We start from the raw sequence: 13,083 nt of genomic DNA, 5'->3' as shown, positions 1-13,083 counted from the left end.
TGTAACAGGTAAGGACTCATAGCAAGACATTGCTATTGCATTGCGCATTTTGCAGATACGACTAGTTTCTGCTTCTGGTGAGTGCATCTTTTCCAAACTGAAATTAACAAGAACATTTTCAAGATGCGCCATGTCCCTAAATCGTTCATCAGGACTACTATTAATATCAGGTGAAAGCAGTACAAAGCATAAATTTAACCTAAATATTAAGAGACTATATCTGTCAGCTACTGCTGTAAGCCATGTTCAGCCAACGCTAGAAATATTACTGCTCTACTACAGTAGCTAAAGAAAGCAAGTCCGACTTAGAAACGGATCACAAGTCGAAAACATAAACCGACGAGGATGGGATTCGAACCCACGCGTGCAAAGCACAATGGATTAGCAGTCCATCGCCTTAACCACTCGGCCACCTCGTCACAATAGCCACCCCCCTTGGGCATGATTTTGCTCGGCGACCAGGCTCAGCGCACATCGACCTCAGATGTATCAGAGCGGTGTGTCCAAGAGGCTGTATAAGAATAGGTAATAGGTTTATTCCATGCTGAAAAATAGAAGAACGAGAACACAACGTTTCGCCCGTGGAGCCTTCTTCACGTGTGAGAGAGACAGGGCAGTAGGCAAAGGTAAAATAGCGAGAGAACAAAGGTTTGAGGGTGGGTACCCACCTATATAAGAATAGTATTCTGCCAGTGCTGTGGTAAAGCTGGTTAAAAGACCTGTTTCATAAAGAGGAAATCCTGGATCCGAATTCCAGCGGTACCTTTTTTTTCCTGTCTTGTTTTACAGAACATGTAATTTGGGACACTCAAAGAGGTCTTGATTTGGTTTAATGCGTTCATTCATTTCCTTTGCAGAACAACTTGTTTTTTTAAAATCATACAGCTTGCGAAAGATGAAATGCGAGCGAATTTTTTTGTTCACCAAAAGTATGTAAATGAAAAAAAGCAAAGTGTAAGCATTTCTGTGGTGCAATCGGTTAGCGTTTTCGGCTATTAATCCCCAGGTGGGTTTTTTGATCCCACCCAGGGACGCACTTCTTCCTATAGCAAACATCATCACCGCAAAAATTTAATTGTTCTGCAAAACCTGAACTATTTTGATATTTGCAGTAGTAAACAATTGAGTACCAGAGTCAACATTACCGGGAATTTCCAATAATTACCGACATTGGCAACTTGCAAGCAGTTAGTATTCACCCATAGAATTATATGTTCCAGTGAGTGAGGGAGAATTCACTTATGGTCCCGTTGCATCTTCAGCTAAAGTAATTTAAAAAACAATGCAAAACTGTTCGAGAACTTGTCAAGCAAAAACAACAGATCGCCGGAGTTCTATTTTAATATTTTCGTATATTTACCTTAATTTGAATATAAATGTTAACATAAACGCTGTTCAATATAATGTAATGTTGTTGTACTTTTAAAATATTTTAGCTGAGGGTGAGAGGGGGGATATTACGCCTTGCCAAACATCTAAAATAACTGTAAAAGGGGATGGCATTTTAATAAAACTGGCAATCAAAAGAAAGTTACAATTTGTATGGTATTATGCTCAATATTCCTCGATATTGAAGGTCAGATGAGGAATTTGAAGAAACTATCAAAGAAACAACGGCAATAGCAGAGGGTGTTGATTTTGAACCAGTGTTTGCACCTCAATAATCCATCAGGCTTCCTCAAGATATTCGGTGTTCTATACAAAAAATCGACAATTAAGCGCAAATGTGACAAGAGGCAAAGACTGCGGTAGAGGAGGAATAAACTCCACACGATGACTGTATGTATACGTCTGTCTAATATTCGGCCCCTGCAGGGGCATCATATTCGCTGAACTGCCTGCCAGCGTGTGTACGGTCTTATAATTCAAGAATATCAATGGTCAGACGCTTACAACGGGAGTTTGTGTTTGTATTATTAAGAGAATTGAAAAAACATTTTCAAAACTACAGCTAGAATGAAATTAAAAAAAAGTTTATTTGTCTCTTTGCTGTAACAACTGTGCCAAAACTATTCAGATACATCAGAATAGCATCAGAATGTAACTAGATTTTATTGGATTTTAGGAAATGTATTTTTGCGCATTTCTCTATACGATCAGAATACCTTCCTGTTTTCACCGTGTTTATTGTTTCTGCCTATGATATCTCGGAAAGAAAGACCCAGTATCTGTTCACCGAAATATTTCAGGAGTTTGATATGGTTTGAGAGGAGTGTATGAAGGTAATGAAGGAGGGAGGACACGCGCATTCCGCACGGGGAGCACAGAGCAATGAGCTGCGCCTGCAGCTCTCCGAGTCTTTTCTTATACAACCTCTGAGTCCGGACACACAGCGTCTCCAGCCAGAGATTTACAGTTCAGAAAACGGCTGTCTCGAGCAGAAACTGATCTTCCTGCTTTAGTTAAGGTTTGGTTATTGTGGGGGTTTAGCGCTTGTATCTTTCTTCTCTTACTAAACACTATCTACTGTAAAGTATATAAATAGAAGCTAAAATGCAGCTAAAATACTTCAGTAAGGCCGAGCAGATAGGAAAGTTTAATAAAAATGTTCTATGATCTATGTTCTAGTTGCCCATATTTTTTTAACTCTCTGTTCGAGCTCTGATTTAATCCTCTCGGCTCCTGCCGCTGTCACCGGGAGAGTGGCTGCATTCCGTAGGGCTACAGGCTGATTTCACAATGCCACATTTAATGAAATACAGGGGAAACCGCAAGGAAAACAATATGTTTTAATACATCTTCTTCTGGATTTATATTTCGGTCTTTCACCTTTGAATGCATACCTTGACCGTAAATCTTTACTCGATTACAGGCACCCCAAACAGTTCTTAAGGGAGAAATCGAAGCCTATTTGACTTTCTGCTAATCACATTGAAGTGTTCACGAAGCATTTCCCTGCCCCTCATGTGCCCGCAAGCCGATTTCTCCGTTTTCTTCTTTCTGTCGTTGTCAGCGAGCACAAGAAGACAGGAAAAATGCAAGAGAGGGAAAAGCTGTCAGGAGTGGGATTTGAACCCACGCCTCTATTCAGAGACCAGAACACCCAAGCAATGGAAAGACAGGAGTCCTTGAGTCTGGCGCCTTAGACCACTAGGCCATCCTGACGAGTTGCATAAGTTGGTGTGTTAAAAGCACCAGTAGTTCACAAAACTGAGAAAGGCTTTGCTGGAGAAGCGCCACGTTGCCTAATGTTGCCTAAACGGATCGCGGAAATCAAATATTCGGATCGATTTAGAGTGTGCTTTACAGCCTTTGTGTAATATTTTAAATTGTTTTTAAAAAGTGTGTACTGTGTACTACGTTTAGGACTAGTTAGTGTGGTAGAATATGGAGATCATCTCCAGCTCTGAGCTCAACTGCAACAACAAGTCGTGCTGAACAAAGTCAGAGTTCAGCTGAACCTTTGCTCAGTGTGGTGCTCAGGACTCAGGAGTATTGTTGTGGTTCTAATTAGCACGAACTGCAGGGGCTCTGAATCAGAACATTTCAATTTATCTGTTCAGTAAGTTAAAATGCAGGACATGTTAAAATCAGATTATCACTGTGTCTCTGTCCCGTTTGTATATAACCGAATGTTTAAAAGATACCAGTAAGGACACACAACTACTAAGGCGGTACTTATTGGAAATAGTCCCAAAACAAGTACGTCCGGCAGCTGGTAGACCCCTGTAATAATTTTGCAGTGACACTTTGAAGATTTACGCTCTATTTAAATATTAATTTACTAAATTTCAGTTCTCTTTTCTCACACTCCCTGGCATAACTGAACTCTCACTCTCGCATACTAAAGGCTTTACATTCATTAGCTGTAATACAGATTCTAATAAAGACAGAATGAAACTGTTTGTTTTGTATCTCATGGTGATCCTCTTCTCGATCCAAATGAAATGTTTAATATGATCCCTCGAGAAAGAAAAGGAGTCAATTTCCGCCTGGAAAGATTGATGCTCCATCAAACATTTTGTAATATCTCCGGAAGTTTATACAGTAGAATCCTGGTATGTGGCTTAAATTCAAGGTAAACAAGACTAAGGAAACGAGTTGGAAACGATGTCGATCTGGGATTTAAATCATCCGGAACATTTCACTACATCGGACAGTATGTGCCAGAGAGCATCTCCTGACATCTGTTGGTAGCTCAGTTGGTAGAGCGGAGGACTGTAGTGGAAACAAGAGGGAATCCTTAGGTTGCTGGTTTGACACTGGTTCGAAGGAAGGTGCCCTTTGTGTATTTCATTCAAACAGTTAAAATAGCCGATCTTTTTCCACTCAGACTTTGATCACAAGCTCAATAAACGACGAAGCAGAGGCTCTTGTTCTGAATTCAGCTCACGTCTGATTGTCTTGTTTTGGCCAAGATCTGATCTTTGAATTCAGGGAATACTCTGTCTGCTTTGTACAGTAATTCAAAAGTAGATACAAATGTCACTTTTTTATTGTAGATATAAAGGTGTTCTCTGTTTTCAAAGGATAGGTACTTAATTGGCTTTATGATTTGGTTTTGATTTTGTATCGTTGTATTATTAAGTTTGTGCTTTTTGTGTTTTTAACATTTTGTGAACTTATTTTTGAAACAAATGCTTACAAAAGCAGACATGGCACACATCTGTTTATACCAGCGGTGAATTGTATATTTTTATTAAGTAGAAGCTACTGCGCACTTCTGGGAGTATAACAGGTTCGATATAAAGTGGCAAAAATATAAAAGGGGAAAATACCCCAGACTGGGTGTAAAGGCCTCGTTGTGACTGTTGTTTTATTGTTGAATACGGCATACTGTGCACGAAATGTTGCAGAAACACAATCTGATAGTTAAATAATTAGTATGAGGCCACGGATCCAAATATTAATTGCTGATTTTTTTAAGTGATATCTTCCTATCCTCTGGTAGAAGTAACACGATGTGAGCAATTGTTTTTTGTTCTTTTTTTTCACGTTGCGATCCAAAAAGCCTCAGATGCACAGTCTGATAGCAACCAAACCAGAATGGATTCTGCTGGGAGCCGGACTGAGCTCATTCTTGCTCCCTGTGCTGAAAACAGAATTAGCTCTTCCTCGAACATCGTCTACAGCTGCTGGATGGTGCTCTACGTCCTGCTGCTCCAGCAATTATTTGGACGAAAGACAGATCACTTGTGCGCTTTTAACCTTCTCGCAGCTACAGGCGAGACTGAAGCTGGCGATATAAAGGCACGCGCTGGTACACCTTCTCGAACTTTCACAATCGCGATAAACATTTTTTTAAGACCTTTGAAAAACTAGATATAGATATAGATATAGATAAAACTAGATAAAAAACATGAGCTTTATCGGTTTTTACATTAATCGATTTTGAATCAAATTTGATCTTTTTACATTGCATTTTACGTTGAAATGTAGCATGCATACCTAATCCACCAACGGACAGAGCAATATTTTACGTTGCCTTCCAGAGCTTCCAACGTTTGATGGATTTGTATGGGTGTCTGTATGATACCACTACAGCACTGGCGTAGGTGCAAAATCCACTTTCACAAGACTTTTTCAGTGTCTTCTCTCTCAAATGGACCGAAGCACAGGAGCCAATATAAGAGAAAACGACAGATGTTTAAACAGAGTATGTCCCAATGTCTGCGACAACGCATTGTGATTTTGTATAAACGCAAATGGTTTATCATTTAAAAGCCAACATCATTCTTTTTATCCCTGGCGCTAATACGCTACCATACATGCGAGCTGTTGTGTGAAAGAAAATTCATATGTGCGTAGGAAGGCAGAATAAAATCCAGAACTGTGTTGGTGACATCGATAAACAGGGCTCATGTTCACAACAAAACTTTACTGTATAAATGGTTAATATTCGTAAATATATATTTTTTTTAATTATGCAAGGTGTCTGTTAAACCATTCATGAAGGATTTTTAGACAAAAAAACACACCATTATATGAGAACATATATTTACTATATCTGCATTTAACTCACTTTTTAACAATATCAATTTCAAGGCCGATATAAATTGCTGCCCTGCTTTTTTGTCATAAATACACAAGCTTGTTATGTCTTGTGTCAGAAATAAACTGCATGAAATTTGCTAAAGCAACAAAAACTAAGCGCCACAAAGAAGACAGACATTTGCGTTTATAGTGCAATGTTATCTCGAGCCTTTAAAATTACTTTAAATGCAATTAGTTTTTCTCTGTGGCTCTAAGGCTTTGTCATTTACTGTAGTTATTCAGGAGAACATTATGTTAATCATATAGATGAAACATTTAATATATTCAGGTGGGTAGCTACGTCAGCATGCGTATCTGCAAAGGAACAAGTAATATTGTAGGTTTATTCCATGCTGAAAAGAGAAGAGAGAAAACAAACCTGAAGAAGGTTTCACAGCTGAAACGTTGTGTTTTCTCTCTTCTCTTTTCAGCATGGAATAAACCTATTACTTGTTCCTTTAATATATTGTTCGGTTTGACTCAAAATGCTTTACTACTACAAGAGAGAATTATAGTATGGAGGATGAGACAAATTTATGATTTCTTGGAAGAAAATGTTTTTTCTTTGCATTCGAAATGAATCGAAACTTTAGCGCGACACACAAACCCTTTGTCATTTTTAAAGATATAATATTTTTAAACAGACAGTATAGAAAATGTTTTTTTTTACTAAGCAATTTTGGCCGGGGGCGATGCATTACTAGTAGTGGCGCTGAGGTCACTATGGTGCAGTTGAGCACCGTAAGATTAGGGCCAGTGACGTAATGTATAACGCATCTGACTGTCTGAAGATCAGCTCCTGCTCTGAGCTCAATAGCAATGCAAAACTGTGCGAAACAAAGCTGGCGAGCAGCTGATCTTGTGCTCAGTAGTCAGTACGGTGCTGAGGGTTCAGTTCTGGCGTTGTTCTAATTAGCACGAACTGCAATGGCTCTGAATCTGACCATTTCTATGGAAGCCCGTTTCCGCCAGGGAGTAAAAATAAAAACGCGCTATGGTATCTCAGAATTCCGACTTAGTAACTTAGAATTGCGACTTAAAAACTCAGAATTCCGACTTTATATCTCGTAATTGCGACTTTATATCTCACATTTGGGACTTCGAAATAACCCATATTTCATTGTCTGTCCTTTTGTTATTGTAACGGATTCGGGTTCCAGGGCTTGTGCCCTCGCCGCTCCCACCCTAGTTCGTGCCTCACTGCATTGGCTCGAACCCAGGCCTTGCCAGCTGAGCTAAAGAAGAGTTTCTTTTTTAAGTAAAAAATGACATACAATGGAAATATTTAAAAAGTATAAGTTACAGCTTTTATAATTGTGAATTCTTCTGGATGTGAAGTGTCTATTTCTGTATCTTATTTCATATTCTGTCTTCGTTTTTGTATTTCTGGTGTTTAAATAAAAAAAGAATTTAAAAGCCCACCATCCACTATTCCATCCGTGTACTATGGAAGCCTCACTACCGGAAATGGGATTCCATAAAAATTAGTGTAATTAACTTGATTTTTATCAGGGCACTGTACAAGACAAGTCTTCAGGCTTATAGATCCTATGATCTTGTACGATTCATCAATATAGTGTAACGGAACGGCCAACATACAATTTGTAGTTCAGGTGGGTAGCTGCGTCAGCATGCGTAGGCTGCAAAGGAACAAGTAATAGGTTTATTCCATGCTGAAAAAAAGAAGAAAGAAAATATGTTTTGGCCGAAACGTACCAGTAAACTTTACATTAACAATACCAGCCAACGATACATTATCATTTCAAACCGGTTCTACAGGAATCTACAGCAGAGCCCTGAATTGACTCCCGGAGTCCCACTGAGCCCATAGAATTCCACATCAACCATCACTCCTGCGCACAGTCCGCTGAGAGCGCCTGTCCATAAACCACTGGATTGAGAATGGGATCAAATAATTCCCCATTTTCTTAATTCTACATCGAAGGACTGTTAAAGGTCTATTTGAAGGCATCAATTCGTATTCTTAAACCAGATGAACGCTACAGTACTCCAGTTGAAGGCACGCTTCTAGCTTTGCGGTACTCTGGTGCGTCAAATTTATGTTTGAATTTCTGTGGATGAAACACTATAGGTGTACCCTCGCTCACTTTCTTTAGCGACAGTCGTTGCTTCTCAACTAAGTGATGTATATGCCTTGTTTACAGTTCACTTCCCTGCAAGGAATATTCACCTCAGAGCTCTCTTTCACAGACTGCAGGCGCTATGTTTGTTAACAGGTGTTATAGTGGTGACATCTTTCTGTATGATCAGGACAGGAGCTGCAAGTCCACTGTGTTGTGGCTGCAGTACAATTTTAGCTTATTATTATAATACTTTTTAACAGCGACAGATTCTTAAGATCACGAGGTGTTTACGATATTATTTCAGTATTAAGTTGTTACTACATTCGGAACTGTCCCATAGGATTCAGTGTTCCATTAGTTTAGCACTAAACTGCTTAGTCTATTGCAGGAATTGTACTTAGTCCTGTCCTGTAGTGTCCTCTAGAGAGCAGCAGCTGTTTCCTTGGGCTCATTGCAATTGGGAACATTGTGATTACTGAGCAGGGGACTAAAGTCAGCAGACGAGCGAGTTGCAAATTGGTATTAATCTGGCGTACAGAGCTGCATGCTAATCTCTGGATCATCTCCAGTTAATGTGATGCTGTTCTTACCTTGCAATTGACCCAATCTGACTACTGGCACCGACAACCCTGTTATTACAAATAAACTTCTTGTGTACCTACCGTGATACATAAGTTTGGTGGAGAGGTTTGGCAGCCTATATTCAGTCAAAAGTGTGTGTGCAGATCACTGTGATATACAGGCATCAACAAACTGACATACAATATTAAATGTTTAACTGATAAAACCCAAATGAACCAAACCTGAATAAATTAGTGGTGGAAAGGAGTCTTTTTATATAGCAAAAGGTCTCTGAGCCTTTGGTAATAACGATGGGTATATAACCCATTGTCCTCAATATTAGAAATGAATCCTTGAGCACTGCTGTTGTACCAACAGTCCTCAAAAGTGCTGCCATTACCCCCATCCCATAAAAGCCTAACATTACCCTTTCTTGCATAAACTATAGAGCGTGCCTTCACATTTCAGTTGCAGTTTAATCTATTATCACCCTACTCCCCACTTCATAACCTTCACTCTTCTAATTCTAGTCTCCTAACTGTCCCCCAAGCCCGTCTACACTGTATGGGTGACAGGGCCTTCTCCTGTTATGCCCCCAGGCTCTGGAACTCTCTGCCCAAGGATAGCAGAGTCACCTTCCCTAAACTCCTTCAAATTCAGACTCAACACCTTCTTCTGTAGAAGAGCCTTTACTGAACTGGTTCCATTCTTTACCCCTCTGCTTCTACTTTCCTTAGTACCACCATCCATGGTCTCCTCTGTCTATTGGAATTGTTTTATTCTGTGTATTCTAATTGTAATTCTGTCAAGTGCTTTGAGAAGCCACCTTCAGAACCATTATATAAAATAGTTTAGCCTAAATCCTTGAAGCTTTAATAGGGCACTGCAGTAGGGCTAAAGATTAACTGTTAGTGGGCCAGCAGGATTTGTGCAAATTATAGGTAGGCACAAAGGAAGACTAGGATTCACTTGAAATTCATGACATGGGACACTGAAACAGGGGAGAGGCTTTGTGTAGTAAGCGTTCAGTCTCAATCTACACAGTCTGTGCTGCTGGTAGAGGTGGTTGTGAACACCCGCCTTCCCAGTCAAGTACTGGGATCTCCAGTCTCAATCCTAATACTTCCCCATGACTGTCCAATACCACTACTGTGAAACCAACACCCATAAGACAAGACCTCAGAGATTCTAACTGCACAATTATTCACTGATGTTTGTGCACCAGTATTGTTCCTCTGCCAAGGATGGGAAGGCCTACTTTACACCAAGCCCCTGTTGACAATTCCTTCCTTGCGTTTCTTTTAGTCAGTTTGTGCAGCCTAGAATAGGACACCAGATCTCACTCTTACTGGGCACTACAGTAGCAACTCACACTCCATAAGCACTACCCATCTCGGAAACAGGAGGATTTCCAGTATATTGAACACCATCTCTCACAGTAAAAAAAAAAAAAAAAAAAAAGAAGTTACAATGCCCTGCCCAAGGAATAGTGCGGCCATCTTCCCCCACTACAACGCTTTATTACTCCAGCCATTTTCAGTCCTCATTGGCAGCAATACGGGAAGCATTCTTGAAAGGGGAACCCCCACACATACTTCCATTGATTAATGGGTCTCACTTCCCTTGAATTCCTCCACCCCATTCAAACCTATAAACCATAAAGAAACAAGGGCAGGCAGAAGGGTCTTTCACAGCTTTATTGAAATGTTGCCATTACAAGGCAAGTGGAAGCAGGAGAGTCACAAGGGCCAGGCTGGAGCCTTCATTCAGGCACCTGTGGAGGAAGAAGGAGAACAATCCAGCTACACTACAGGACACCACCCCTACAGGAGCTCCTCCTGCCAGACCCTACCTGTCCACTGGCCAACATCTCCAAAGTCCTCTGCTCCCTCCACATCCTCACTGGTGCTCTCTGCATCTTCACTGGAGCTCTGAGGGTCTCCCTCCTCATCCTCAGTTCAGTCAGCTCCCACATCCAGAGGAGCTTCTACTGGTGCCACAGCCACCGACTGCTGGTCACCAGGCTCCTGGTACCTGTGGACAAGCAACACCCAGGAGTGAGGGATCTGCTATACCCAGAGTCCCACAGTGATGCTACTCATCTAAACAGTCCCTTTGTCCAGCATGGGATCATTCCTCAGTTGTCCAAGCATGGTTGTCTCTTGAGCAGAGATGCATCCACAAGGGATAGAGAACCAGACCCACCTTCATTCCAACTGCCAGCACACCTGGACTCACAGCAGGCACAGACCTCATGGTCACCATACAGCTCCTCCCACCTGGAGGAGAGGAGGACAGGTGAGGCCTCCACCTGGCATGTCCCAGAGCACCCTCAGCAGGCTCCTTGCAGAAGTACCCCTTAGCCTCCCTGTTGTAGGTGCAGGACTTGGTCCCTGGTGTTGCTTTAGCAGGAGCCACAGCCATGACACAATGCATGTACAGCTCAGTCACTTCATGCTGCAAGAGGGAAAGTCACAGCATTAAGGGATCAAGGCCAATAGAGGGACAGAGAAGGACCTTCTGCCATCAGTGAAGGCAAGCTGGCAGCTCTAGGCACTACAGCTGCCACAGTCTGGTTCACATCTAGATCATGGATGAAAAAGCAGACAATGGATCAGTACAGCAAGAAGGCTGAGCAGCTTTTGAGAGCAGTACCTTCCTGGACAGCTTCTTCTTCCTTGAGGAAGGCATCAATTGTGAAGCGGAGCACATCCTTCTGCTTGGAGGGGACAAACCTGGACAGGCACCCATCTGCCTTGCTGTCCACCATGCACCTGGGGACAAGGACAAGGATGAACCCCTGCAGGCTCTCGGGGCTCCTGCCCACCTCCCCTCCCAGATGGGGCCGTACTCCAAGTTGTCGACCCAGTGGGCTGGAGAAAGAGAGAGGCAGCATTACACCTGCACACAGCACCCCCTGCAGGCAGGAGGAGCCACTCACTCAAGGAGCTTACAGTTGGTGGTGAGCAGGACAAAGCTGTGCTTGTTCTTCAGGTCCTTGAAGAAGGTCCTTCTCCTGGCCCACGTGGGGACATAGCCAACCTTGTAGGAGTAGTGGAACCTGCAGGACAGAGGGGATGAGGGGCTTCTGGACACTTTCCCAGCAGCTTCTCAGCAGCAGCAGAGCCCTGCCTACCTGTTGAAGGAGCACTTGACCGGCACAGAGAAGGGAATGAAGCGATGCACAGGTGCACTGGAGGAGGGCGGGGCATAGCGGAGAGTGTTGGAGTACACCAGGCGGCCCTGGACAACCTGCAGGGTCACAGAGGAAGGGATATTCCCAGGAAAGGCAACCCCGACACTAACCCTACAGCTCACATCGATACACTGCCTATAGATGAAGACCTGCTTACCGATCGCTCGGTGCTGCACTCGTGAAGCCCGTAGATGAAGTAGAAGTAACTGCGTGTGGTTCGGCTGACGCTGCAGTTGCCCAAGGTCACCTCCGATGGCCGACAGCTGAAGCCGAACAGGAGCCGACTGACCCTCACGTACATCCTGCTGGAGTCGCACCACACAGCCACTCCTCGGGTGCCCCCGATGGCCGGGCGAGCCGGCTGCCGCCCTCACTGGGGAGGAAACAGGACGCTCTTGATGTAGGCGGGTAAGGGGCGTCTGCCGGCTTCGGGCTTCATCTTCTCCTTGTCGAAGTAGGGCGAGTACGCGTCTCTGGACACGGGAAGGGGGCGAAAGTCGGGAGCCAAGGACTGCGAGTCGTTCTCGCTTGCAGACAGGTCTTCAGAGGGCGCATCTGCCAGGTTCAAGTCCACCAACTGGACTGCGTCTTCAGGAGCCGGGAGGTCGTCCTGGAGCGCTAATTCCCGAGAGTCCCAGCCAGCCGGCCCGGCGGAGATCAGTGCGGGGAGCCCGGCCCCTGCGCACAGGCACAGCACAAAGAGAAACGAGCACATCGCCAAATTAACGTCCCGCTAAATTGCTACAGGAGTAAAATAAGTAAACCACCAAACTGTGTTGAAGCAAGAAAGCATAAAGTGTGAACGCGGTGACTAGGTTTTTATACTGGCAGGACCTGCTACCGCACACCTGATCACACTACCGCTCAATCAACACAATCAATTACATACAGGGACCCGGATTGTTCTCAGCGTCTAATTAGAACCTGCTTCCAGTCTGAGGCGGGACTCCGGGAAGCCGCCTGAACACTTTCCCGTGTGTATCCGACCTCAGCGGAGGAGTTCCACGCAATTTAGACAGAATTAAATCACCCACACGTGTAGATTTGGCTCAGATGAATTTATTGTTCAATTAGTTTCTAATTTACGAGGACAGTGTGTTAAACTCACTGTCAGACAGAGTACGGAACATGCGACACGTCCGTCCACACTTTACTTTATCAAGGGGGCTGTTCTATCAACATGTAACGCAATTAAAATAAGTTTACTATTTTTCATTTTTGCATGTCATATTAAAATGTGTAATACAAGCATTTCTTTGCTTCCCAGTA

General features: G+C 43.0%; 1 protein-coding gene and 2 non-coding genes across 4 annotated transcripts in view; all 3 read right to left on the bottom strand.

Annotated features, from left to right (window-relative positions):
* LOC138243075 (uncharacterized) overlaps positions 1-13,083 on the bottom strand; it is a 114,137-nt gene that overhangs the window by 92,375 nt on the left and 8,679 nt on the right. The window contains exons 3-5 of one of the 2 annotated variants that reach the window (XM_069198584.1): positions 11,972-12,492; positions 11,755-11,870; positions 10,824-11,679 (exon numbers count right to left, since the gene is read on the bottom strand). In XM_069198584.1, coding sequence (XP_069054685.1) covers positions 11,556-11,679; positions 11,755-11,870; positions 11,972-12,115 — 384 coding nt within the window. In that variant the 5' untranslated portion in view covers positions 12,116-12,492 and the 3' untranslated portion in view covers positions 10,824-11,555. Of the gene's footprint in view, positions 1-10,823; positions 11,733-11,754; positions 11,871-11,971; positions 12,493-13,083 lie in introns of those variants that run through there. The other variant, XM_069198583.1, reaches the window with a different exon arrangement.
* trnas-gcu (transfer RNA serine (anticodon GCU)) lies at positions 338-419 on the bottom strand. The gene has a single exon. It is a non-coding gene; the product is annotated as a tRNA-Ser (tRNA).
* On the bottom strand, positions 2,995-3,105 carry trnal-caa (transfer RNA leucine (anticodon CAA)). The gene is made up of 2 exons: positions 3,068-3,105; positions 2,995-3,040 (listed from the first exon to the last, which is right to left on the bottom strand). It is a non-coding gene; the product is annotated as a tRNA-Leu (tRNA).

This window comes from Lepisosteus oculatus, chromosome 14 (genome assembly GCF_040954835.1).
Source record: "Lepisosteus oculatus isolate fLepOcu1 chromosome 14, fLepOcu1.hap2, whole genome shotgun sequence".
NCBI lineage: Eukaryota > Metazoa > Chordata > Actinopteri > Semionotiformes > Lepisosteidae > Lepisosteus > Lepisosteus oculatus.
This window is presented reverse-complemented; position numbering and strand designations above follow the sequence as displayed.